Here is a 25,717-nt window from a genome sequence, read left to right as displayed (position 1 = left end):
AGCGCAACTTTACCAACACTAGCAAAATACCATCAGCAGAAACAAATAAATAGAACATCCTAATTTGTACGATTTTTTTTATTTAAAACATATTTCAGCTATACATATGCAATTATTCCCGACTGTGAGCAGCTTAATATGCATCCACGCGTGGTGGCTCCGCAAACAGTTCCTCCCGCTTGCGCTCACCAGTAAGCCATTGCCTGTAGCGTTCGTTTCGCATGGCCTGTAAGAAAAAATACTCAATAAACAGTTGAACTTGGAACATTTTAGGACATGAATTTACATGGAAGCGCATCAACTGCTTTCTCATGCCTACGCACTCCTGAAAGTCGCCAATCAGTTCAGCGCACTGCGTTTTGCCGCGCTCCAGCCCGTAGGCCTCCAGGCAGTCCATCATTTTCATTTCGAACTTGCCGCATTTGTCGTAGGTCTGATGATTGATCAGGCAGCCGGTCAAATCGGTGAGTGGCAGGCGCAGGAAGGGCGTCAGCGACATTTCGGTTGCAGCTGCTAAAAAACAATATATTTGTATTATTTGTGCTTTCCAATTGGAGTATGTGACGACGGCCAGTTCGTCGTTCTGTGACGTAACAATAACAATGCTTCTAGCTGGGCCCTAACACCAACTGATGTCAGTTGTTGCTGTTTAAGCTGCACTTTGGGAGCTATTACACAAAATAGGAGGCTTACAACAGCTGAAACGCACCTTAAATTCCAATCAAATGAAAAATGGGAATATTTGACAATAGACGGCCGATAAATTGTAGCAGCACAGCTGGTCACACTGGCAAAGCAGCTGTCGATAGGTTGCAGCTAGTTGCACTGCAAAATAATCGAGTGTAACTTGTTAAACAGTGTTGACAAACGTTGCTTTGGTTGCACGTTTTGTTTACATCTTAAAGCTTGAGTTTTTGCTCTTTTAGTTTCATTTTATTGAATTAACTATTGAGATAATATGAAAAATCAGGCATTGATTGACTACTTGGCGGCCTGTGGCGTCTGCCGCGTGTGTCAGCTGCGTTATTTAAAAGCGCGCGGCAACGAATATCGTGACATGCAGCAAACATTTAAGCGCGTGAGCAGAAACAAATCAAAACCGAGCGGCTTATCAACAAATATAGACGATCTTAATTCTAGCTGGATGTTGAAGTGTCGGAATGTGCTGGCGCACAGGACACGCCCGATGAGCAGCCGCCAAAGAAGCCGCGCTTCAGCATTTGCTCCACCTGCCTGGGTCTCTTCTCGGAGGAATTTCAAACTCAACTAATCGAAGGAATTCTCAAGTCCGATTTCGCCAATTATGATAGCGAGGGCATTGTCCTGGCCATTAGCCTGCCCATGACGCTGCAGCTGCGCCAGCTATCCATGTGGTTTGCGCTGCAGCGTCAATTTGGTCGCAGCACCGTGGATGACAACTGTCCGCCGGATGTGCCCATCAAGGAGGCGGTCAAATTGATTCTACATCCCATAGTGTGCGCCAGGCTGGGCAAGGCGTACGATGCCAATGGACTGATGATAAACATCGATGTGCGGCACAGCGTGGAGGCGGCGGAAGTGGCCAAGCTGGCGGAGCTTAACCGGGCGGCATTTCCCGCCAAGGCGGCCCACCAGAAACGCATCGAAATCTCACGTGGCCTGCTGGAGAAACAATATCAGCCGGCGCGCATAAAGGCCGAACTCTTTGAGAAATACTTGCCCATACCACCGACCGCCGTTGAGGACGCACTGCAGCTGCAGGCCATCGAGCTGACGGGTCCCCTGATCTGCGTGGCCGGACGCTATCGCAAGCTCAGTCGAGAGCTCTCGCACACGCCTTGGGTGCTGCACGGCAAGCGCATTATGGAGGAGAGCATTGAGGAGATAATTGTGCGGCATGTGGGGCCGCATTTCAGCGAGACTCTGGAGAAGATAACGTTCATGTCGAGCGGCCGTGAGGATGTCGATGTGCGCTGTCTGGGCAAGGGGCGTCCCTTTGTGCTGGAAATAGCCAATGCCCGGCGGAGCAGCATGACGCGCCAGCAGGCCCATCAAATGGAACAGGCGGTGGATCGCACCGGCAAGGTGTCCATACACAATCTGCAGGTGGTGCCGCGCGAGCAGCTGACGCACATTAAAACTGGCGAGGAGCAAAAGCGAAAGTATTATCGCGCCTTATGCGTGCTGGAGCAGCCGGTTACGTTGGATATTCTGCAAAAGTTGCAAATATCGGAGAGCTTTGATATACACCAGAAGACGCCCATTCGTGTATTGCATCGCCGGCCGCTTCACACCCGACCCCGCACAATATTCAGTGTAAAGACGCGCGTTTTTCGGGATAATCCGCGCCTGCTGATCATTGATGTGGTCAGCCAGGCGGGCACTTATATCAAGGAGCTGGTGCATGGCGAATTTGGGCGCACGACACCGTCCATATCCTCAATTATAGGCAAACCCATTGACATATTGGCGTTGGACGTGGTTGGCATAGACCTGGATTGGCCAGCGGATGTAAATAATGCGGAAACTGAATAAACGGCTGTTTTGTTTTGAATTTTGTGAAGACTTACAACACTGGTTGCGGGCACATTGGGGGCTGCGCCTCGCGCAGTTGCGTCAAATGGCATGAGATGCAAATATACGCGCTATGGCGTGACGTCACTAATTCGAATAGTTCATTAGTAGGCCAATTGGCGTAGAGCAATTCTTGAAATCTTAATATTATGATTATTTTTCACTGATGTATTTAGTTGTTATTAGGAAAATAAAAATAAGTTCAAAGTACTTGTTTACGCAAACAAATAAATGTTAATTTGATTTAAGCACTTGCACTATGCAAGACCCGCATACAAAACTTAACAGCTGTGACGTCACTGTGGAGAGCAAGGTAGCGCACTGTTCAGCCTGACCTGTAGAAGCGCATGCCAGCAAGTTGGCAGCACTGCTCTCTTATCAGCTGAGAGCGCTTGCAAGTCGCATACTGATTTGTTTAGTTGCGTTATTTTAACTTTTAAAGTTTATTAACATTCATATATTAAACAAATCGTATTGTCGCGTGTGCTCAAGCATATTGATAAATATAATTAGCTAAATGTGTGACTGTAAACAGTGATTTAAACACTGTTGTGCACATCTGCTGCGTTCTATGCGCATTCTGAAAAAAAGCAGCGCCCGCAAATTTATAAATTATGAATTGAAACGTGCACAGAAAGTGAAAGTGAGTGTTGCACATTGCAGCAGCTGCTGCACACAGTGACTGCAAAAATGTACGCACGGAAAGAAGTGTTTTTTTTTTTTGTATTTTTCCTATCAGTACGCGTCTTGACTTGCCCGCGCGGATTGGGTGTGTGTGCGAGAACGGCCCGCCGACCTTCAGGCAACCTTCACTGACTTCAATGCCTGCGCTGCTGCTGCTGCTGCCGCCGCCAGTGTGCAACACGTTGGGGCCCAATGACGACATTAGCAGCGCCTCACGTGTGTAATCAATAGAATCAGCAACACACAACAGACGACAGCAGACAGCAGCCGAAATAAACAAACCCAGTGCACAGCCCGCCAAACCCCATAACCCTACATATGTATGCCTTTCCGCTCTTCTCTTTGACGCGCCCCCTCTCGCTCTGGCCGGCTGCTAAGTAACAACAATCAACAAATTCACCCAGCAGGCAAATTTCCCGTCACAATTTATAGCTTGCAACCCAGCAAACGCATTTCGCGCGCGCTCTGCTCGCAGCAGAATTTCAACTCGCTCGCTCGCAGCTCAGTTCCGTTCAATTTAGTTGAGCTCGAGACGCTTAGCGAAAACGTTTTGCTTGCGCGATAAATTCAAAAACAAAAAACAAAAACAAAATTAAGAAATTCTCAAAGTGTTGACAGCGTCTATTATCATTATCGTGCGCGCTGACCCAGTGCCTGTCGCCCTCTCACAGTGATAAAAGGCTCGACTGATAACGCACAGACGTATGCAAAGTCGAATGTGTGCATTTTGATTTACTTCAAATTCAATTTTCTTATTTAATTTTTGCATTTAATTAACCCAGTATTTCCATACATGCCGCTTACGTCATTTAAAGCGGCTCTCAAAAAGCAACAACAACTATTTAATGCGCCTAATTTGAATCTTACAGATACATGAATATATACAAATATACAAATAGATATATACGACTACAAGCTACATATACTTGGCAGAAAAAGTTCAACGACTTTTTTGATTAAATTGCAAAGAATATTCATTTAATCTTATTTATTTGCCACGCTCCCTCTGTGTGTGTGTGTGTGTGTGTGCGTGTGTATGTGTGTGTAAACGACCCACAAACGTGTCAGTTAGTGCTTTATAAACAACAACAACAACAACAACAACAACAACAACAACATTTGTGATCATGAACGACCGTGAAATTAGCTGCAATTCGGGCGGCCAATTTATGGACCGTGGACGGATGAATCAGAATGGCGTTGTCCAACCGCTGCTCACCGGTAGGTACTATATTCCAAAATCGGGGAAACTTATCTCTTCAAATATACATAAATATCAAAAATGATCAACAAAGATCAACAGCTTTCAATGAGAGTTTATATGTAATTGAATCGAGTTCTTTTTGAGACCCTGAACCCAATAGAGTACATAAAGTCTACGACCACGTAAGGTATATATATATTCCGACCACATAAAGTATATATATACTCTTGATCAGCATCCATAGCTGAGTCGATCTAGCCATGTCCGTCTATAGCTATAAGAGCTAGTAATACAAATTGTCGAGGAATAAGGAAGGGCTCTCAAAAATGTTTCTCCATTAAACAAAATCATCTTTGGCATCTAAGATAAATATCTTACATTTAAGTAATAATCATTTGAGAAACTACGTCATAAGAACTTCTATAAATATTATATTTTCATTATAGACTCCCTTAATAACAAATAATTAACGAACTACGAAATAAAAGATTCAGATTTGAAATTCATTTTGAATACAATTAAAGGCAAGATCTCTTAAACTTAGGACTGACTTTACCTCAAATAGATCGGCTAAGGTTAAAGTTATAAGAAAACGTATTATCAAGCGTTAAAATAGATCATTTGCTTATTAGATGAGGTCTAGCGCATATAATAGTAAAATATTTCTTATATGCGAGCTATACGAAAACATTAGAAAAACTTTTTATTATTGAACGAGGTCAAGCTCTTAAAATAAATACTCTTTGGAGTAAACAGAAAAAGTCTTCTCATGCTTCCAAGTAAAAATGAAGAAATGTTAAAAATAAAAATTGTTATCATCAACCAACGTACCATATAAATCCGTGATTCACTACGAAAGCAAATACGCTTGGTTGGATGCATTAAAATAAAAAAAAAACAAGTAAGAGGTTCTAGTCGGGAGCTCCCGACTAGGGGATACCCTGAACCCTCTTCTTCCAACATCAAATGCATATATATATTCTATTTAAGAAGCTATATGTCAAGTTTGGTGACTCTAGCTCTTATTATTTACCAAAATTGCTTAAAAAACAGGATATCGATATCGATTTTTATCGATTGCTTGGAAACGGAGTAAGTTATCGATTATCGGAAACAAACTCGATCTGCGCGGGAACTAGGAGCACCTACATCTATTTCAAGTCCCTAGCTCTTATAGGTTCTGAGATCCTTGCGTTCATACATACGGACGGACAGACGGACATGGCTAGATCGACTCGGCTATTGATGCTGATCAAGAATATATATACTTTATGGGGTCGGGGCCTGTTACATACATTTGGATTTCGCACAAATACAATATACCCTTATACCCATTTTTAATGGGTTCAGGGTATAATAAAGGGTAGCCTAAATAGACTCGGACATAGAGACTGAAGTTGATATTCCTCAAATTCTAGAAAAACTAATAACTATTAAAAAACAAATTTGGTTAGTTTTTCATTGAACTGAAAGCGTTTTGCATTTTGCATTCGAATAGGCAATTTAAATTAGTTCAAGCTTCTGCTTGACATTTACATTTTTAGTCTTAAGCTATTTCTGGCCATGCGGAAAAAAATAAATATATATACAGACATGTAATTGGATGATCTTTGAGTCTTATTTAGATAAGAATTTGCATTGGATTGTGGCGTGTTTGTTTTGTGAGGCCTGCAATTTTGCATGCGAGCTGTGAACTTTGATCGTATCTTATCGCACGAGCTGGATTTAACCAATCGTATAATGATTAAGCACACAACGAGTAGAAGGCATCATGTCATTTTGTTAATCGTCAGGTTTGCTTATCGGCTTTATCACTCTTATTTGACTTAACGCAGATTTATATCAAATAACAATGGCCTATGCCTACTGGAAGTCGGGCAAAACGGACGATCAGGCGGTCTTTGATCTCTTCTTTCGCAACAATCCATTCCATGGCGAATTTACCATATTTGCCGGCCTAGAGGAGTGCCTCAAGTTCTTAGACAGCTTTCATTACTCGCAGAGCGGTAAGTTTATCAATTAATCGTACTTCATTTTATATTCATAAAATTGTTTCCTCATAGATATTGATTATCTGCGGCAAACACTGCCCGAGGGCATTGAGAATGAGTTCTTTGAGTATTTGGGCAATTTGACAGCTCATGATGTTACGCTTTATGCCATTGATGAGGGCACTGTGGCATTTCCCCGGTGAGTTGATCGATAAGGTTGGTTTTTAGGCTCAGCTTAAGTTAAAAGGCGCTCTTAACATGACTGTTAAGTTCTTAACTTGTCTGCTAAATGCTTAACATGCCTGTTAAAGCATCAAAACTTTGATAGTTTCGCTGTTTACATCATTTTTAAACTGTGATTCTTATTATTCTGATATCCACTGTAAGATACAGAATTATCATGAATCTTGTTTTTTATAAATCTTTGCATCCTCATATAAATTATATGATACAGCGTGCCCATCATAAAGCTTGAAGGACCCTTGATAATTGTACAACTGCTGGAGACAACGCTGCTCACGCTCGTGAACTATGCCAGGTGAGTGAACAGTGATATCTATATGGGAATCTCTTATTTAATTGTATTTTATTACCCAGCTTAATGGCGACAAATGCAGCGCGCTATCGCATGGTGGCTGGCAAACACGTTAAACTGCTGGAGTTTGGGCTGCGTCGAGCGCAGGGACCGGACGGAGGACTATCCGCATCAAAGTATTCCTATACAGGTACAGAAACTACGACGATTTTGCCGTGACAACTAAGGTCAAACGTGTGCGATATGGATATATATTTATATTCTTTTTCGGCATTGCCAAATTGCATGCACCTGGCTCGTAATCAATTAAAAGACAGGCCCCAAAAACGCCCCACATGGAAGATTGCCTCAATTTTGCCTTCGCATTGATCCATGCAGCGGAACTTGGGGCTTGGATAGTCAGTCGGCAATGTTTCATATAGCTTGTTCTGGTCTTTTATGATGTGCTTGCATGCAAAGCACGTGTCACTGTCACTCGATGTGGGCTCCAGCCTTGTTACGCCCAGCTGGTGGTACGCTCTATTCCTCCACCATATCTCCATCTGTAAAGTTCAAGAACTGTCCATGTTGTATGTGTTAAAAGTGGGTGGCACACGCAATGCCGCAGGCCCCAACAAAAAACAAAAAAGAAAAGTTACAAACTTTTCGCCGTCTGCTCATGTGTGGGTCGCTATCCGTACCAGACGCCGACTGGCACCTAAATTTCAATTGGCGCTCACACATCGTAACTTTGTGTTACCCTTTCGCCCAAAAACTTGTTGGGTGCAACAATAAAAACTTTAACTTTGTAATGCGTTTAGTTATAATACGTTGGATCTGGGTTTTTACTTGATTCTTAATCGATATATTCGCGTGCGCGTCCACTTGGCACCAAGGTTTTATACGGCTTCTAATTTTAATGGCCAATCATTAAGCCGGATTTTTGCTATCAAATGGACTTAATTTGAATTTATCTAAAGAGAAATGCTTAAAATAAAAGCCTTTACATAACTATTAAATGTTAATGAGAGCTTCTGTTAAGGACTATAACATGCTTCACAACATAATATGCTGCTGTTAATAAGAGTTAACAGATAGTCAAATGTTAAAGGAAGTTTAACAGTCTATATTTAAGAGAAGCCTTCTTATACGATTGCAAGAATGTAGACAGCTAATTAGGTCTCTCTTCCATTTCCAGGCGGCTTCGATGGCACCTCCAATGTGCTGGCTGGTAAACTCTTTAACATACCCGTCAAGGGCACGCATGCTCATGCCTATATCACGAGCTTCAGCAGCGTGGGTGAGCTAAAGACGCGTCTGCTCAAGCACAAGCAAACGGGTGAGTATTTAAATATATAAACACCAAAGAGTCTGTTATCCAATTGCTGCACAGGTGTGATGGAGGATCTGCTGGAGCATGCCATACGGCATCGCCAATTGTTATCGCATGTCCTCGACGTATCCACGGAGGAGTCCAGCGAGGGTGAATTGGCGGCGATGGTCTCGTATGCGATCGCCTTTCCGGATGGCTTCATGGCGCTTGTCGACACGTACGATGTTAAGAGGTATTTCGCTTTTAGGCAGATTCTCTCGGAACGGTTTTTGGTTATGTATATTCAGTATTCGTTTGAGTTTTGGCATTTTAGTTAACTTTATTCTTTTGTTTACTATTTACTTTTGTGTGTCGAAACTTAACATATCTCAAGTATTTGACAGCGTGCACCAAATTAACTCAACAGTTTTAAGCAGCAACAAGTAACAGCAACAAGAGCAGTTTTTAATCCTAACCTAGTCGTATATAATTATATATGTCATGTCTTGTTCTGTGATGACCATGCCCACCGTACCCGTACCCGTACCCGCCCCCTGTCCGTAATATCCTCGATTTATGAGTTAGTTTCATTTTGTGCGCTTTGTTTTCGTCGCAAGTATGTAATAATTCAAGTATTCCCAACAGCCGAGAAACAGAACAAGTCACACAAGTCTCATACGTACAAACTGATATCAAATCAAGAACTAGTCAGCCAACGAATGGCATTGGCAATGCCCCTCCAACGCCATCGACCACGCCTCATGCCCAAAATGGTCAAATCAATGGACACAAGATCAATGGCCAGATCAATGAGCACCATTTGAATCATTTAAATGGGTTCTCCAACAAACAGCTCACAGAGCCAACAATAACAGAAACAGCCACTCCAACTGCAACTCCAACTCCAACTGCAACTGCAACAAGAGCAGAAGCAACAGCAACAAGAACTCCAACAATCAGCACTTCATCGTCCAATGGGGCGGCGTACCTACCAAAATATGTCGAGAAGTCATTCAGGTAAATGTCACGTACCGAAACACTCAATTTAACTGGAACAACAATAATATTTAACCAAAAAAAAAAAAAAATACAAATTAAAAACCAAAACTCATTGCCATTATTTCTGCGTTGTTTTCCATTTCTTTCATTGATTTTTTAACTAACAAAACTCCAAGCTATATTTTTCTAACTAATACACATGTTTTTCTGTTTTTCTGTTAACTGGGGCTAGCATGAGTGCCCCTACTAATACTACACACACACACACGCACACATGAAATGTCATATCATGCGCTATATCAAAAAAAAAAGAAAAAATTCAAAAATTATGCATATATACACATATGTAACACTATTTATATATGTATGTATGTGCTACATGTATTGGTCTAAGCCCAGGCTAACGGTATTGCTAACACAATTAGGCGAGCTCAATATGCAAAACAGGTGATGTGCCCTCTACTTTGTATTTTCTCCAATTTTCTTAATCCTTTCTTATTTATTTTCGACTTATTCCTCAATTATTTACTTTGAACGTTTTTTTTTAGCAATACTTAACATTTACTGTTAAAATATAGTTAACAGGTCTGCTCATAACAGCATTATGTGAACCCAAGACAATGTTATGAATTGTTAACGTTACGTTAACAGCGCGTCATTTACTTACACACATTTATCATAACATAATTATGTTAATGTGCAGCCAAGTAAATAATTTGTCAAGTTAACATAACATAAAACAATTTTTAAAGCTAACAGTACTAAACATGGTAACGAGAACCTGTTAATTTAAGACACAACTGACAGTTTCTTTTTTCTGCCTATGATTTCTCTACGAGGTGAATACTGGGCCACTTTTTCTACTTTCTGTTTTTATTTAGCAAAGCTTTTAACATAACTAACCAACTGGTTCACTTACATTTACATTTCTTTAACCATTTTCATTTAATTTAAATACAACTTTTTTTATACTCTTCGTGAATTGTGACATTAAACGAATCAAAAAATAATCAGAGAAGCCTACACAAAAATATATATACATATAAAAAAAAAACCATATCTAACATAGTAAAAATGACTTCCCGGCACTATTTTGGCAGAGGTATGTAAAACACGTCTTCAAAATACATAAAAAAAAAAAACATGAACAAAATACGCCACATACTATACACGAATTGCATAATCATAACACTCACACATATATATGAAATGAAGTTTTAACAATGTTATCGAACAGATTTCAGCTACGAAAACCCACACTGAATCACCTTAATGTTGCCCATGCTACATACATGCATAATATATACTATATATGTCTGTTATTTTATTTTTGGTATAATTATCGAGACTTACACATGTTTTTTCCTATTATTGTTTACCTATTGAATTCTCAGTTTGTTTTGTAATTGTTAATTGATTTCTCGTGTGTGTGATTGTTTTTTTTTTTTTTGTTTATGTTTAAACACATACACACATAAATATTTCCAAAAAATTTTACAATTTACATTTGAAAGAAAACGTCCGAGAGAGCACACTGCATGGCTTTCAGTAATTGAAGCTTGATTTGTGTCTTCAGAAACTAAAACGAACATTTTAGACTTATAGAGTACACCCCCCCCCCTCCCCCTCACCACAATCCCTCCCTCCTCCTCCTCCAGGCAAAATGCATAATTTCTAATGCTCTTGGCCTTCTGGGTCGCACGTAATGCGCACTCTGCAGCTTGTCTAGACCAGTGCCACGCCCACAATACATCGCCCCCATTTTGGTGGCATCTGCCTCGCTTTGAACTTAGTTGCAAAGATATTGAATTGAATGGAGAACCAAATCCCAAGCTGCACCTTTGCTTGCTTTCTTATGACACCTTGTTTTAATGCACGCTCATTTTGCTCTCTCTCCCCTCTCTCTCTCTCTTTCTCTTTCTCTCTCGCTGCGCTCTCTCTCTCTCTGTAGGAGCGGACTGTTCAATTTTAGCGCCGTGGCTCTGGCTCTCAACGATCTGGGCTATCATGCGCTAGGCATACGCATTGACTCCGGCGATTTGGCCTATTTGTCGTGCCTGGCGCGCGAGGCCTTCGAGAAGGTGGCGGAACGTTTCAAGGTGCCCTGGTTCAATAAGCTGACCATTGTCGCCTCCAATGACATCAACGAGGATACCATACTCAGCTTGAATGAGCAGGGCCACAAGATCGACTGCTTTGGCATTGGCACTCACTTGGGTAACTAAAATAAATATGCAAAACTAAAAAGAAATAATAATAAAAGAATTTGTGTTACAGTTACCTGCCAGCGACAGCCGGCCCTGGGCTGTGTCTACAAGCTAGTGGAGATTAACGGCCAGGCGCGCATTAAGCTCAGTCAGGATGTGGAGAAGGTCACCATGCCGGGCAACAAGAATGCCTATCGTTTGTATAGCGCCGATGGGCATGCTCTGATTGATCTGCTGCAAAAGGATTCGGAACTGCCGCCGGCTGTTGGCCAGAAGGTGTTGTGCCGTCATCCGTTTCAGGAGTCGAAACGCGCCTATGTCATACCCTCGCACGTTGAGTCGCTCTACAAGATCTACTGGAAGGCGGGCAAAATATGCCAGCTGCTGCCCACGCTGGAGCAGGTGCGCGAGAAGGTGCAAATCTCGCTGAAGACGCTTCGCAATGATCACAAGCGCACGCTCAACCCAACGCCGTACAAGGTCGAACAACTTAAATCAATTCTAATTCCCTTTACTAATTTACTTCATTCTATTTGCCATGCTTCCCCATGCTTCAGGTGGCCGTCAGCGATAATCTGTACAACTTCATACACGATCTGTGGCTGCAGAATGCCCCAATTGGCGAACTCTCATGATCTATATAAGTTGGCCGCCGTATGAAGTACGAATTCCGCAGAAAATTCTACGCCCATTGCACACATTTATTTGGTCTAATCGCAACGCGATTTTAGTCATTTGCTGGTCATATGCATTAATTGTAAACATTTGGAATAGTTGACGATTCCTAAACAAAACAGAAACAAACAAAAACAGAAACGAACTAAAAAAAAAATCTTTGTAGCGTGACATTTGAAACTAAGCCGATTTTTCGATGTGCAAAATTGTGTGATTTGCGCACAAATTCAAATTCATTTAGTAGCAACCAATAAACCATATGTAGCTTATACATAGTGATTCCTAACTCATAAATTTCTATATACATATATAAACGCACATCATATTCAGGAATGTGTCATGTGCCTTACACAAAAATATCGTAAACTGTAACCAAATACTTAAGTGGAAAAACGAAAAGCTGGATGTATTTAATATTTTTAGTCGTTAAGTGTTGTATGTTGCTAACAAAAAAAACAAAAAGAAAAACAATCTTAAACAAAAACCAATAACAAATCAGTTTGAAGTACAAATGTTTTGCTAATTAGTTGCATGTATAGGGCGGCACACGTAAATGCACACTTACATATTTAACATAAACAAATGCTTATGTTTAATTATAATCAAGTGTAAATATGTTCAATCTTAATGTAAGCCAGAAAGCAGTACACAATACACAATACACTACACACTACACAGTCAAACAAAATACACGTTTATTAAATGAGCGCTTCGACAAAATTCTGTGTTTTATTTCAATGCAAAGGGGAGTAGATGGGCAATTTTTGCTGAAAATTATATAAAGATGTACTCAGTACTGGTTGGGGCTTAACTAAAGTCTTTAAGAGTAGAAAAATTGGTTCAAAAAGAAAAAAATATATTTTATTAGTACAAAAGATTACAGACAATTTTATTTTAACATCTTTAAGCGAAATTACAAAAATAAAAATTAAAAATGATATGTATTTAATGAGAGTATACTAATTAATTTATATTAATTAAAAACAAAAAATTCTTTAAGTATTTAAAACTGTTAGCCCACATATTTTAAATATATTTTAAAGGCGCAAATGTTAACAGAACATTTAAAGTGGCAGCGCTTTAACAGCTGCTGCTGATTTTAAATATATATTTTTAAGGCGCAATTATGCTGCTTCTTGTATGCTGTAAATGCCATGTTAACAGAACATTTAAAGTGGCTGCGCTTTAACAGCTGCTGCTGATAGTGAGTTGTTTATGTGTATCTATAAATATTTTATTTAATTTTATCCATAAAATTGTCTTGATTTGGCACAAAAATTGCTTTTAGCATTACAAATTTGGTGTGCACATATTATTAACATAGTTGAATTAATAAAAATTATATGGCAATTGTGTGCCATCGTCTACGCTGTTATTGCAATGTGAAACGTTTCGAGCAGGTTGGCAGCCCTCAAACAGCTGTTGCTGTGCGTGAATTTGTTTATGTTTACGCTATTTTCGGTAATTTTTTTTTTTTATTGTACAAATTCACTTACTTTTTGCACTGGTTGCGATTTTGTCGTGCGTGGGCGCCATAATGGACGTGAGCTGTGTGAAAATCAAGCAGGAGGAGCAAGAACAGGAGACGCTGCCAATGGATACGGTCTCGGAGGACGCCAGCTGTGCCCAGCTTAAAACTGAAAGCAATTTTACGGAGATGGACATAGGACCCATCAAAATAGACCCGGATGCGACTGCAGTGTGTCAGGGACAGGCAGCTGCCGGCAACGCAAGGGATAGGCGAAAAAAGCAGAGACCTGCCGTAACACTGGAGTAAGCGATATATAATTGATTCAATATGCACGTTGGGAGAATTGGTAATAATGTTCTAATACAATGTTTGCTTGCACGCAGGGATTACAGACTGCCCAAGGGACCCCATCAGTGCCCGCACTGTCCAAGGCACTTCGAAAGAAGCGACGAACTCACAATACACCTGCAGATCCACACAGATAAATTGCCCTACAAGTGCGTCTATTGTCCGAGCAGTTTTTCCCATAAATCGATTTACACCACGCACATGTACGGACATACTGGCAAATTTCCGCACCAGTGCCCGGACTGTCCGCAGGGTTTCCTGAAATACGGCGATCTCAAGAAGCATCGACGCACGCACATCGATAAAAATGCATTCAAATGTCCACTGTGCCCCAGAAATTGCACACACACGAGCAAGGGTATACTGCAGTGCCCGCAGTGTCCGCGTGGCTTTACGAAGAGCTTCGAGCTGGAAATTCATCTGCAGATTCATAGCGATAAGCTGCCCTACAAGTGTCCACACTGCCCGAACAGCTTTGCACACAAATCGAACTTTAAAGCGCATGTCTGTGAGCATACGGGCGAGTTTCCATTCAGATGCCGATACTGTCCACGTGGCTTTATGAAGAGGAGCGATTTGCTGAACCACTCGTATACGCACAGCGAGCGTACGGACGAGCTGCCATTCAGATGCCCATATTGCCCGCAGAGCTTTCTGACGGAAAACGATCTGCAGAAGCACTCAGATATTCATAGAGCTAAGATTTCGCAAAACTATCGCAACAAACTAGGCTCTGGCTTAAAACGCCACAAAGACAATGCGCATAACGAAATCATAGACGTAAGCTGTATCAAAAAAGAACGGGCGGAGTCAAGTGAAACCCTTCCGAAAGAAGCCCAAGTCGAGGCCAAAGCTAATCCGTCTATCAGCCAAACAGTCGAAACGCCAGAGCTCATAGCTGCCGACCGCATAAAAGTGGAGCCCGGAACGGAGGATAGCGGTTCTACAGCGGACTACAGTGCATTAGATAAGTCTGATAGTAAAAATGATTTGGCTGAGAGCAACATTGTGCTGGCCCCCATCAAAATAGAACCGGATGAGAGCAGGCCGCCGGAGGAACAGACTTTAGCAACCGTGCGCTCAAAGCGTTGCTATAAATGCAAAGTTTGCAGCAAGGCATTCACGGACATAAAAGAGCTGCGCCTGCACGAAAAGTGAGTATCCCATACTAAAGTTTTGTTAGTCAAGCTTAACATACCCTATATTCAACAGATGCTACACACACTCAAGCAGGCAGACGACAGGCAATCGGCCGTATAAATGCGAGCATTGCTCAAAGACTTTCACCCAGTCGTACAACCTGACGGTGCACATGCGCGGCCATACGGGTGAGCGGCCGTACAAATGCCCGCACTGCACGCGCACATTTATCCAGAGCTCGGGCCTGAAGATACACATACGACAACATTCCGGCGAACGGCCATATAAGTGCGCCCATTGTCCGCGCACATTTGCCAACAACTCGAATCGCAAGAAGCACCTGCAGAGTCATGGCATGGAAGTTGCCAGCGATCTGCCGTACAGGTGTCCGCATTGTCCCAAAACCTTTGCACAAAACTCACATTTCATTGTGCACGTACGTGGACACACCGGCGAACGGCCCTATCAATGCACCTATTGCACCAAGGGCTTTAAGGTCAGCCACGATCTGAAGAAGCATCTGCGCAGCCACACGGGCGAGCGTCCGTATGTGTGTCCGCATTGTGCCAAGACCTTTGCGCAGAACTCGCATTTCAATGCCCATCTACGTGGCCATGCCAACGAACGACCACTGAAGTGCCCCCACTGTCCGCGCTCCTTTCTGAAAGCCTACAATCTCAAGGTGCATCTGTGCACCCATACTGGAGAGCGGCCGTACAAGTGTCCACACTGTCCGAAAACCTTTACCCAAAACTCTTACTGCAAGGCGCATATGCGTGAGCATATGAAATGAAATTTTAGTTGAAATCTACAATGCTATGGCATTTGTTTCTTAAATAGTTAGACCATTAATAATAGTATTAATAATTATACAATTTAATTGCGGGATGTTACTCAGTCGCTCGTTAGCTTATATTAATTTTAAAAAGTGTATGTTAATATATAAGTATTAATATACATAAATAATTGAATTAGGCTACACTCAAATTATATTTAGTTATATACTAAACACTTCTATTTGAAATTTAAATATGTGCTTAAAGCGAATATTTGAATTACTCACTTTGGCGCGCACTTAGCATTTTCTTCTTCTTGCTCTGTCGCTTACAAAACTTTCAGCTAAGTTGGCAGCCATTTAACATCTGTTGCTGTATGCGAATTTTTTTCTACGACTTATAGTGAAATTTGTTTATATGAAGTTTATTTAAGCTAAATTAATTAAAAATATTACATTTGCAAGAGCGAAAATATGTACTATTGGAGGAGAAGGACGCGCATAATAAGAAGCCAAATGTAGTTGTCTTCGAGAATCGTGATGAAGCTATTCTAACAGAGATGGACATCGGACCGTACTTAAAGATAGAATTGGATGCCTTTATAATTGTTGACAACGTCAACGGACCACATATTGCAGCAACAGCAACCAAGTAAGAGGCATAAAAATATCAATTGGGGCCTCACAACAGAAATCTCTAGGTATTTAGTACAGAGATGCCTCCAAATCTCTCGATGTCTGAAAAAAGCTTAGTTCAAAAAACAGTGATATTCAGATATTGCTTAATATTTGGCGCATTAGATATTTTACTGGCTAAATTGTTGCTTTCCAGGACTCTCCGTGCCTTGCAAGGCTTTCTCGTGCCTTGACGGACTTTTTCGTGCCTTTTCGTGCTTTTGCGTTTGGGCACGAAGCTCTTTTTGCCGAGTTGGCAGCCCTTAAGCAGCTGTTGCTGTGAACGAAGTGTTTACACGCAATTGATTAAAATTGGATTCTAGAATAATTTATGTTAACTTTATGTTTTAATGCACTGCATTGTCTACAATGAGCGAGAATTTGGAGCTGAAATACATAAAAGTAGAGCATATAAAAGAGGAGGACGTAAGTGTTGATTGGCATTCCGCCGAGACGATGCTGGCCAAAACTGTAGGAAAGAAGGAAATCAAAACAGAGGACGACTATGCTGAAATTGACATAGGACCTATCCAGGTAGAGCTGGACAGGCCCACAAAATGTCAGAGTCGGGGCAGCGTAAAGCAGCGGCACAAGCAGAAAGGAGCGCCAGGCATAAAGTAAGCGCAAACTGAAACTATCCAAAAACTCTACTCAATACATGTATTTGCCATCATATAGGAGTAATAACAGTGGCAAGCAGAGCAATCAGTGCCCCTACTGCCCGCGCCACTTCGAGATGCGCTACGAACTCCAGATACATCTGCGCATCCATACGGACAATCTGCCGTACAAGTGCCAACAATGTCCGATTAGCTTTGCCCACATCGCAAACTACAGAGCCCATATGCGTGGCCACAAGGACAGATGTCCCTACAAGTGTCCACATTGCCCGAATGCCTACGATCAGTATGCACACTATCTGCTCCATATGCGCACGCACGCCGTGTCGCTCCAGTGTCCACACTGTCCGCGAGTCTTCTTCAAGCATTGCAGCTTTATGCGGCATTTCAATGCGCACAACAGCAACAAAAGCGAATTGCTGCGCTACAAGTGCAGCCACTGTCCGGAAACCTTTGCCCAGCTCTCGAGGTGCAGGGCGCATATGAGGAGACACGACATGCCTGCCAGCTAATGTGTACCAAGTGCAATGAATTGCCTCGGATCAATGTCTGATGGAGAGAACGAACCCCCAAAAGCCTGCGTCTGCTCAAACTTTAGAGTCTGTTGAGAAACGCAAAAGGGTCTTTAAATCTTAAATCTCAAGCATCATCTTTTAATACAAAATCTTAGAAATCATATACAAAAGTTTTACCACAACATCTTATACAATAGTACTTAGTTTTAAGTGAATTTGTTAATTAATAAAAAAGCTTGAATGTACAGTGGAAGCTGTTTTGAACAGCATTTTCTCCAATTAACTTAACTCAGCTTTACACTGAAACATAAGGAGAAAAGTCATGACCTACGCAGTTTGTGAAAACAAAAGTTTAGTTTGACATCTCAGGTAATTCAAACAAAAAACAATCGACAACTGAAAATACAAATTATTTTCAAACCAACTTCCACAAAACGCGCAGCAGCTTCCTCTACATCGTTTTGCCATTCACAGTAAACTGCGTTGACGGCTGAGTGGCATATTTCAAACAAGTTGGCCGCCCCGCATGGTGGGAGTGTGTAAGTGTGTAGTGTGCCAAAGTGAGTTAGCTTTTTGTTTATTGGACTTTTCCTTTGGCTGTGCTGCGCTGCCAGCGTCTGTGAAAGTGAAAAAGTTGCAAATTTTCATTATTTTGCAATAGCCAGAATTGACAGAATTGAGCAGCAATATAATTGTGTGCGGATTTTAACAAAATTTCGCTGCAGCTGCGCGCAGACGGGCTCTCGTTTCTGCGGCTTAGACAACGGTAACGGCAACGGTAACGATGACACACACGCACACACACGCTCAAACATACGCACACATACACACACCTGCACGGAGCACTCCATCTTTAGCATGCATTGATTTTTAACACTTCTCTTGCAGTTGAACTAAATATATTGCAAGTCAAAAATATTGAAAAATGGAGCCAACGAGTAAACAGCATGAGGACAGCATGGACATTGTGGATGCCGTTGCACGCAAGGATTTCATGCTGGATCGCTTGAACAAACGCAACAAGGATCGCCAAAACTATTTGGACGTTAAGCTGGAGCAGCGCAGCAAGGAGTGCGCACAGAACGAGGGCGTCGACTACTTTGCCCAATCCTTCGGCCAGCGCGCCTACGACATAGAGCAGCGCATCGGCGCCATGCAGTTGGACAGCGGGGATGCGCCGCTGCCGGATCTCAGCAAGTTGTTCGCGGACATTACACTGCAAATACAGGAATTGCAGCGTTATTTGACCGTATCGACCATGTTTCTGTCGGACTATAAGATCAAATCCTGTCAGAATGCACTCAATTCGTTGACCAGCGCCTGTGATGAGGCGCGCCAGCGTCTAATGCCCAAAAAAAAGTTCGGTTTTAGCGGCAAGAAGTCGGCGGTTAAGCATAAGCTGCCCCTTGATCTCTGCAAGGTGGATGCACCGGAGAAGACACCAAAGACGGGCGGCACCAGCAGCGCCTTCACCTGGACAATTTCCAATCAGCGCAATGCGCACATTGTGCTGCGCGCCGAGCATGTGAACGGCCAGGACATAACCATTTCCAATGTGCACAAGTGCCTGGTGGAGCTGCAGGGTCATGCCGGCTCCGTGCAGGTATCCAATGCCAGTCAGTGCACCCTGCTCTGCGGTCCCGTGGCCCGTTCCTTCTTCGCCGAGCAACTGGAGCGCTGCACCGTCGCAATTGCCTGCCAGCAGCTGCGTCTGCACTCATCCCAGGCGACACGAATCTATTTGCATGTCACCTGCCGCGCCATTATCGAGGATTGTCGTGAAATTGAGATTGATGTCTACAACTATGACTATGCAGAACTGGAGGCAGACTATGAACAGTCCGGCTTGAACAAATCTCAGAATAACTACACGGATGTCGCCGACTTCAATTGGCTGTCGCCCGAGGTCCATTCGCCCAACTGGACGCTGCTCAAGGATCATGCGGCGCCCAATTGGAGCGCTGTGCGACGCGACTTTTTGAATAACATTGCCAGCGATGGCAAGGATGTCGTCAAGGATGCCACAATGATATAGTGTTGGCATCGGCGGAGGCGGCTGCTCCTCCTGCTCGTCACGCTGCTCGCCTACGCCTTTCCTCTGGGCTGGCTGCTCATGGAGCTGCTGATGCCGCTGCCCAGCAACATAACGTGTACTGTGTAAATAGCTCGTAAGCCCAATAAATAATCCAAGTTGAATGTTGATACATAAAATACACCCAAAACTAATTCACCAACCATGTGCCTGCAATGTGGGTGGGACTTCGCCCTATTTGGGGCACGTCATCTTGCCCCGAAACTTCTCTTGCCGCAATTTGACATGTCCATTTGGCTAGCATAATCAGTGGCTGCCCAAAATGACTGTGCGCCGACGACTGTCACACAAATTACAGTTACAACAAGCGGACAATTCGACGGCACGACTCATGCAAGTTTCATGTGGCCCCCTTCGAAATTGGCCAGCTCATCCCAAATACATCAAGCATCTACATTTAAGGGTCTATCAACATTGTCAACGAACATGTCAGCTACCAGTTTTTAGGTATGTTTTCTTATCATTTTTGTTGGTAATTTTAATTTTGGATATTATTTATATATATTATTATTATTAATAATATTATTATTACTATTTATATTAACTAATTATTAATATTAATATTATTCTTATTAATATTATTATTATTATTATTATTATTATTATTATTATTATTATCATTATCAATTTCATTATCATTATCATTATCATTATCATTATCATTATCATTATCATTATCATTATCATTATCATTATCATTATCATTATCATTATCATTATCATTATCATTATCATTATCATTATCATTATCATTATCATTATCATTATCATTATCATTATCATTATCATTATCATTATCATTATCATTATCATTATCATTATCATTATCATTATCATTATCATTATCATTATCATTATCATTATCATTATCATTATCATTATCATTATCATTATCATTATCATTATCATTATCATTATCATTATCATTATCATTATCATTATCATTATCATTATCATTATCATTATCATTATCATTATCATTATCATTATCATTATCATTATTATTATTAATTTTACTCAGAGGCAAGTAGAAGGCACTTCCAACTAAAAGTGAAAATTTCGCCATTCCAATATATTTTCTACATAGTCGCATCTTGAATAAGGGTATTTAATAGTCGGCATGCAGTTTCTAAACTATCAGCTGCCGTTGTTGTTGTCCCTTGTCAACGTATCCAACTGTCAAAATAATTAACGAATTCGAGTTGCATGCCAAGTCATGGGTAGGGAAGTGGGGCGGGGAACACCGCTGAGACGCTGTGGGCCAGCGTATTAGCGGGGTAATTGAACTGCAAATTACACAAGAGCCTTGTGAAGTTATGTAATAAGCTGTCAGTGGTAACAGTTGTCATCATTAGGTTTACATATATGTACATGCACAAATGTACATTCATATGTGCATATATGTATGTAAACACAGCTGTGTCCAGAATTTGGCATCTTTTAATTCGCTGTATCCACAGAAAATGGCTTAAAGTGTTGCAATACCTTCACATCCAGAAAGAGGAGTAGGCTTCTTCGACCAAATAGAGTATATATGTATATTTTTGATGATCATTAATAGACAAATCAATCTATGTCCGTCTGTGAGTTCGTACGTTTGAACGCATTCATTTCAGAGACCTTAGAGACCTTCAAAAACCAGGCTCAATTGATTCAAAAATTGATATTTCTTCGTTTTACCATACCTCGAAGCTTCTAGGAGCTAGAGACAAATGTTGAATTCATACTTCTCAGCGATCCTTCCAAATCTGATAGACCTTAAGGGTTAGAGATTTCGAATTTTGAGCGTAGATGCTCGAAGTACAAGAATAGATCAGATTTTTTATATCTATATCTTCAATATCTAGACTTTGATAAAAATCGATGTTTTTTATACCCTGAACCCATTAAAAATGGGTATAAGGGTATATTGTATTTGTGCGAAAGCCAAATGTATGTAACAGGCAGAAGGAAGCATCTCCGACCCCATAAAGTATATATATTCCTGATCAGCATCAATAGCCGAGTCGATCTAGCCATGTCCGTCGGGAGCTTCCGACTAGAACCTCTTATTTGTTTTTACCATATATTAGAGCTTAGCTAGAAGCATAACAGGTAGGTACGTACGTACACAAATGTGATCATTTCAGAAGTATAAGAAACTCTATTGAAAGTTTAGCCTAGGCAACGTTCGAACACCGTTTTAATGCAATGCGAATTTCAACCAGATCGGACAATATACACCGAAGTTCTTCAAGAAGAAGAAGCACAGCCACTGTGTACCGTCGTGCTATGTGTGGAAGAGTGTTTGAATGATGTTAGCGATTGCTAGGTACAGGGCATTCGCCAGTCGTTTACGGCCGACTGAAACTGATATTCTGTAGCATTTGGCACTGATAAAGGCAGGTTGAAAAGACAAGATGAAAGAAACAAAAAGCAAACAGCTTATCAGGTGTTGTAGCTACTGTCCTTGCGGTCGAGTCCTGCTGCAGGAGCAGCAGCTGTATAAGACAAAAGGCTAGATAACAGCGCAGCCGGAGCCAAACATTTGAAACCGTCAATTAAGGGGCGCATAAGGGCTCGGGACTCGGTTCGGTTGGCTTTGGGTGTTGCATGCAGCTGGAAGATTGCCGGTTAATGTTACCCGGCGCTCGTCTTGGCTTGACTGTGCCAATTAAATGCAATGCAGGCGGGCGGGCGGTCGGGGCGGTCAGCAGTTGCAGCTTCGTGTCCTGAGCTAATCAAAATTGTGGTTACAGCATTCCAGGGGATTACTTCCGAGACTTCGTTGTGACCTGAGGGCAACTTAGTTTTGTTGAAACTTTAAGTTTTGCTGCGCAGAGAAATTTTCCAGCAAATAAATATTTCTTCGTGTTTCCACAGCTTTGTGTGAATAAATATTAAATAAATATAGAACAATTGCATTAAAACACATTAAACTAACAGTTTTATGTTGATTGAAGCTGTTAAGAGTGTGCACAACATTTTCCAATAATAATTACTAAGCTGTTATTAACAGCAAGTATTCATAATAAACGTGTTTAAACAAGTTTTACCTTGTAGTAGGTATAAACTGTATTTCTTTAACATTATATTTCAGTCATGTATAATTAGCTTCAGCGCATATGCGTGTGCGTACTTTTAAGCAAAACTGTTATGCCCGTTAACAGCGCTGCAGAACTGTTAAGCTGGCAAACCAGCTTGTCTGCTATTAACAGCCGTGACTGCCAAACTGTTCGTTCTAACCGCAAGCTAAATGCAAAGTTTTTCAAATTATAAAACAAACTTTAGAGCGGCATTGTTTAATCTGGAATTAAACAAAATGAATTAACATGCAGCAGCCATGTATGTGGTGTCAGCAACAGGGCGTATTGGCATTGTGTGCGCAGGCAGGCCTTAGATTTCGGGCATAATCAGCTATCACACACTGTCGCACACAGCTCTTCGCTTGTGTATGTATGTTATGTAGTTGGCAACGCGTTTCTGCAATTTGCGGTTGCCTCGCACAGATCAGACGTCTCCAGCGCTGACAGACCAATTAAGTTGCCAGCATAGCGGGCAATTTAGTGCTTTACTCGCTGCACCCCAGAGTCCAGCCAATGTCAATGGACCAGTCGCGCCAAGAACACACACAGAATTTCCATTTTCCATTCGTATTTCCATTAGCATTCGCGTTTTCATTAAGTGTCCGTTGCAGCGTCTGCCTTTCTGTGTGTGTGGGTGTGTATGCCGTTAATTATGGCGTGTGTTTGCTGTATCGCGTTGCCAACTGTGCTGTGGCAATGTGTGAAAAAAAATGTAAGTGGAGCATGGACAGAGCGTTGCCAATTTATTTACAGGTGTCTAATTTCCGTTTATTTAAATTAGCCCCCATAAACTATAAAATTTAATTGCCTTAACACTTAGCCGGCGTTCGTAATGTCACACACACACACATGCTTACCTGTTATGTCCACACATTTGCATAGCTCACAATTAGGTTTCTCATTATCGCAGATAATATTCGCAACATTTGAGATAAGCAGCGATTGCCGACCAGCATGTCTGTGTGTGTGTGTGTGTGTGTGTGGGCTTGCAATTGCCATTCATCTTACCGCCTATACACTCTCTCACACACACACACGCACAAATTACATTGAGCTAAGCTTTAACGGTTTCAATTACTGTCCCACAAAATTGTCCAGCCGCCCTCTGCCCCTCGCTCGTCAAACGACGCCTGTGTTCAGATTTTATGGCTCGGCAGAAAACACATATATATATTTACGTATGTGTACATGTATACGTTTATGCATGTGTGTGTGTAGTTTGTCAATTGTGCATTGAGCGAAAAAGACTTAAAGGCAAAACTTCGCTCTGAGCTTTAGTTTTAAATTTGTTGTTAGTTTGTGGCTTGTAGAAAAAATATATATAGAATGTAAATAAAAAATAAAAAAGCCAACTGTAGCCGCAAATTTAAAGCTTTTTAATAAAGTTTTTCAGATTTGCAGTTAAGTTACAAATATTAAAGAAAAGAGTATTTGTAGCATATGATTATTTTTAAGCAAGTCGGAAAATGTTACATATTTATGAAATAAATAATTTATTTATTTCAAGCTTACAGATTAGTTTCTTAAGCTTTCTAAATGTTACCGATGCAACTGTTCAATTTAATTCATTACAATTATATTGCTGACTGAAATTGCTGAACATTTTTTCGATACATTGATAAGAAAATAAACAACGGCAATAACAAGAAGAGCAAGTGTTGATTAATTACGCGAATTACACAATCATGCAGTGCAATTAAAATGTCAGCGCTGTCGCCCAATTGGCGATGGCCGTTCCATGAATTTTTTTGGTCATGCAACGCCTTTTGCTGCTGCCCGATGTTGTTGTTGTTGTTGTTGTTGTTGAAGAGAGGCCAGCGGGGGCCGCAGCGGTGTGTGTGTGTGAGTGTGTACGTGTGTGTGTGTGTGTGCTGCTCAAATTGTAATTAATGATGCAAGACAGACGTCGGAGCCGGGCTTTCAACCGCAGTCGGATCCGCCCAGCCGCCATTGAAATCTCAGTGCTGAGCTTCGGAGCTTTGCTGTGCCAGAACATGCACAGCGCGGGAGTGAGACGCGCGCGGCGGGGCGCGGCGGTTGGGGTCAGTGCTGTTGTTACTCTGCTTCTTCCGTTGGCTCTGTTTGTTTGCTTTAATCATCGACGCGTCGCGCGTTTAAAAAGCAAAAGCGAAAAACCGTTACACCGCGGCTCGTGCGTTTCGCGTAAATAAATGAAAAGTTCGTTTAATTCTCGGCGATTCTTTATGCTGCGGACGCTGTGCGGAGTTGGGCGGCGTATCGTTTACTTTGGAAATGAAAAATTATGATTACATCAACAATAATCGAAATGCGCTTGTAAGCTACGCGCTCCGCTTGGCGCTCTCATTCGCTTGTTTTCTTTTCGTTCTTTTTTTTCGTTCGCTTCTTTGGCTTGCTTTTTTTTTTTTTGCACTTCCGCTGCTATCTTTTTGCATGAACGCTTTGTTGTTGTTACCGCTGCCATTCGCTTGCCTTTGCTTTGCTTGTGTGTGTGTGTGTGTTATTTCTTCCTTTTTTGGCAATTTTTCTTCTCTGCTTTCGTTCGCGCTGCTGACTTGCAATGCTTTTCATGCGTGCAATGGCGTTTGGACAGGAGAGCAGCTGTGTGGCGGGCGGGCGGGAGAGCAGGAGAGCGGATGAACGGTAAAGTTGTCAGTTGGGAGAGTGGGAGAGCGTGATGTTAACGTTCAATATTTGTGCTCAAAGGCAGCAGTGCCCAAAAAGCGTTCAGCCAAAAATATTGCAATGCAAAATCGAAAATACGCCAGACACAGAACAAGCCCCGCCATATTCCTACTCTCTCACGCTCTCCCTCCCGCTCTCTCGCTCTTTCCCTTCAGACTCTTGCTGCTCTGCCATGCATAAATCAGCGTCGTCTGGAAGGACAATGCCAAGCAA

At 41.7% G+C, this 25,717-nt stretch overlaps 6 protein-coding genes across 14 annotated transcripts; 5 read left to right on the top strand and 1 right to left on the bottom strand.

The window, feature by feature from the left end:
* Window positions 1-59: 59 nt before the first annotated feature.
* On the bottom strand, window positions 60-811 carry LOC115758636 (NADH dehydrogenase [ubiquinone] iron-sulfur protein 5). 2 transcript variants are annotated; one of them, XM_030699371.1, is made up of 3 exons: window positions 710-811; window positions 287-513; window positions 60-226 (listed from the first exon to the last, which is right to left on the bottom strand). In XM_030699371.1, exons 2-3 carry the CDS (start codon window positions 497-499, stop codon window positions 134-136), a joined length of 306 nt encoding a protein of 101 aa, XP_030555231.1. In that variant the 5' UTR covers window positions 500-513; window positions 710-811; the 3' UTR covers window positions 60-133. The 2 variants fall into 2 exon arrangements, with proteins under 2 accessions (XP_030555231.1, XP_030555232.1); XM_030699372.1 differs by having other exon boundaries at window positions 287-510; window positions 710-808.
* Window positions 812-913: 102 nt separating this feature from the next.
* LOC115758594 (putative tRNA pseudouridine synthase Pus10) lies at window positions 914-2,541 on the top strand. The gene is made up of 2 exons (XM_030699314.1): window positions 914-1,078; window positions 1,141-2,541. The coding sequence occupies exons 1-2, from the start codon at window positions 959-961 to the stop codon at window positions 2,512-2,514; spliced, it is 1,494 nt and encodes a 497-aa protein (XP_030555174.1). The 5' UTR covers window positions 914-958; the 3' UTR covers window positions 2,515-2,541.
* A 1,224-nt stretch (window positions 2,542-3,765) lies between these two features.
* On the top strand, window positions 3,766-12,859 carry LOC115758489 (nicotinate phosphoribosyltransferase). Of its 4 annotated transcripts, none has more exons than XM_030699170.1 (12): window positions 3,766-3,939; window positions 4,107-4,458; window positions 6,277-6,447; window positions 6,505-6,631; window positions 6,887-6,970; window positions 7,030-7,157; window positions 8,145-8,285; window positions 8,340-8,511; window positions 8,904-9,275; window positions 11,209-11,474; window positions 11,535-11,944; window positions 12,022-12,859. In XM_030699170.1, exons 2-12 carry the CDS (start codon window positions 4,365-4,367, stop codon window positions 12,097-12,099), a joined length of 2,043 nt encoding a protein of 680 aa, XP_030555030.1. In that variant the 5' UTR covers window positions 3,766-3,939; window positions 4,107-4,364; the 3' UTR covers window positions 12,100-12,859. The 4 variants fall into 4 exon arrangements, with proteins under 4 accessions (XP_030555030.1, XP_030555029.1, XP_030555028.1 ...); XM_030699169.1 differs by having other exon boundaries at window positions 3,766-3,955; XM_030699168.1 differs by having other exon boundaries at window positions 3,766-4,458.
* Window positions 12,860-13,489: 630 nt separating this feature from the next.
* On the top strand, window positions 13,490-15,987 carry LOC115758592 (zinc finger protein 436-like). Its single transcript, XM_030699312.1, has 3 exons — window positions 13,490-13,912; window positions 13,994-15,112; window positions 15,171-15,987. Exons 1-3 carry the CDS (start codon window positions 13,677-13,679, stop codon window positions 15,889-15,891), a joined length of 2,076 nt encoding a protein of 691 aa, XP_030555172.1. The 5' UTR covers window positions 13,490-13,676; the 3' UTR covers window positions 15,892-15,987.
* Window positions 15,988-16,267: 280 nt separating this feature from the next.
* LOC115758780 (zinc finger protein 564-like) lies at window positions 16,268-17,964 on the top strand. Of its 2 annotated transcripts, none has more exons than XM_030699551.1 (3): window positions 16,268-16,525; window positions 16,706-17,165; window positions 17,227-17,964. In XM_030699551.1, exons 2-3 carry the CDS (start codon window positions 16,918-16,920, stop codon window positions 17,678-17,680), a joined length of 702 nt encoding a protein of 233 aa, XP_030555411.1. In that variant the 5' UTR covers window positions 16,268-16,525; window positions 16,706-16,917; the 3' UTR covers window positions 17,681-17,964. The 2 variants fall into 2 exon arrangements, with proteins under 2 accessions (XP_030555411.1, XP_030555410.1); XM_030699550.1 differs by having other exon boundaries at window positions 16,268-16,574.
* Window positions 17,965-18,071: 107 nt separating this feature from the next.
* LOC115758779 (tubulin-specific chaperone C) lies at window positions 18,072-19,917 on the top strand. 4 transcript variants are annotated; one of them, XM_030699546.1, is made up of 3 exons: window positions 18,072-18,222; window positions 18,298-18,449; window positions 18,572-19,917. In XM_030699546.1, exon 3 carries the CDS (start codon window positions 18,609-18,611, stop codon window positions 19,716-19,718), a length of 1,110 nt encoding a protein of 369 aa, XP_030555406.1. In that variant the 5' UTR covers window positions 18,072-18,222; window positions 18,298-18,449; window positions 18,572-18,608; the 3' UTR covers window positions 19,719-19,917. The 4 variants fall into 4 exon arrangements, with proteins under 4 accessions (XP_030555406.1, XP_030555408.1, XP_030555405.1 ...); XM_030699548.1 differs by lacking the exon at window positions 18,298-18,449; XM_030699545.1 differs by lacking the exon at window positions 18,072-18,222 and having other exon boundaries at window positions 18,236-18,449.
* The last annotated feature ends 5,800 nt before the right edge of the window (window positions 19,918-25,717 follow it).

This window comes from Drosophila novamexicana, unplaced genomic scaffold (genome assembly GCF_003285875.2).
Source record: "Drosophila novamexicana strain 15010-1031.04,08,12 unplaced genomic scaffold, DnovRS2.1 tig00000193-arrow-pilon, whole genome shotgun sequence".
Taxonomy (NCBI): domain Eukaryota; kingdom Metazoa; phylum Arthropoda; class Insecta; order Diptera; family Drosophilidae; genus Drosophila; species Drosophila novamexicana.
The sequence above is the reverse complement of the archived record's forward strand: the minus strand, read 5'-3'. Positions and strand labels throughout refer to the sequence as shown.

What these genes read in the sequence shown, in the direction of transcription:
- LOC115758636 (XM_030699371.1), bottom strand. Translation starts at nt 499, where the DNA reads ATGTCGCTGACGCCCTTCCTGCGCCTGCCACTCACCGATTTGACCGGC. An exon ending in AGCAGTTGATGCGCTTCCAT is followed by an intron (nt 227 to 286) that starts GTAAATTCATGT and finishes TTTTTCTTACAG; the next exon opens with GCCATGCGAAACGAACGCTA.
- LOC115758594 (XM_030699314.1), top strand. Translation starts at nt 959, where the DNA reads ATGAAAAATCAGGCATTGATTGACTACTTGGCGGCCTGTGGCGTCTGC. An exon ending in TGCAGCAAACATTTAAGCGC is followed by an intron (nt 1,079 to 1,140) that starts GTGAGCAGAAAC and finishes TCTTAATTCTAG; the next exon opens with CTGGATGTTGAAGTGTCGGA.
- LOC115758489 (XM_030699170.1), top strand. Translation starts at nt 4,365, where the DNA reads ATGAACGACCGTGAAATTAGCTGCAATTCGGGCGGCCAATTTATGGAC. An exon ending in TGTCCAACCGCTGCTCACCG is followed by an intron (nt 4,459 to 6,276) that starts GTAGGTACTATA and finishes GACTTAACGCAG; the next exon opens with ATTTATATCAAATAACAATG. An exon ending in TGGCATTGGCACTCACTTGG is followed by an intron (nt 11,475 to 11,534) that starts GTAACTAAAATA and finishes TTTGTGTTACAG; the next exon opens with TTACCTGCCAGCGACAGCCG.
- LOC115758592 (XM_030699312.1), top strand. Translation starts at nt 13,677, where the DNA reads ATGGACGTGAGCTGTGTGAAAATCAAGCAGGAGGAGCAAGAACAGGAG. An exon ending in AGACCTGCCGTAACACTGGA is followed by an intron (nt 13,913 to 13,993) that starts GTAAGCGATATA and finishes GCTTGCACGCAG; the next exon opens with GGATTACAGACTGCCCAAGG. An exon ending in GAGCTGCGCCTGCACGAAAA is followed by an intron (nt 15,113 to 15,170) that starts GTGAGTATCCCA and finishes TATATTCAACAG; the next exon opens with ATGCTACACACACTCAAGCA.
- LOC115758780 (XM_030699551.1), top strand. Translation starts at nt 16,918, where the DNA reads ATGAGCGAGAATTTGGAGCTGAAATACATAAAAGTAGAGCATATAAAA. An exon ending in AAAGGAGCGCCAGGCATAAA is followed by an intron (nt 17,166 to 17,226) that starts GTAAGCGCAAAC and finishes GCCATCATATAG; the next exon opens with GAGTAATAACAGTGGCAAGC.
- LOC115758779 (XM_030699548.1), top strand. Translation starts at nt 18,609, where the DNA reads ATGGAGCCAACGAGTAAACAGCATGAGGACAGCATGGACATTGTGGAT.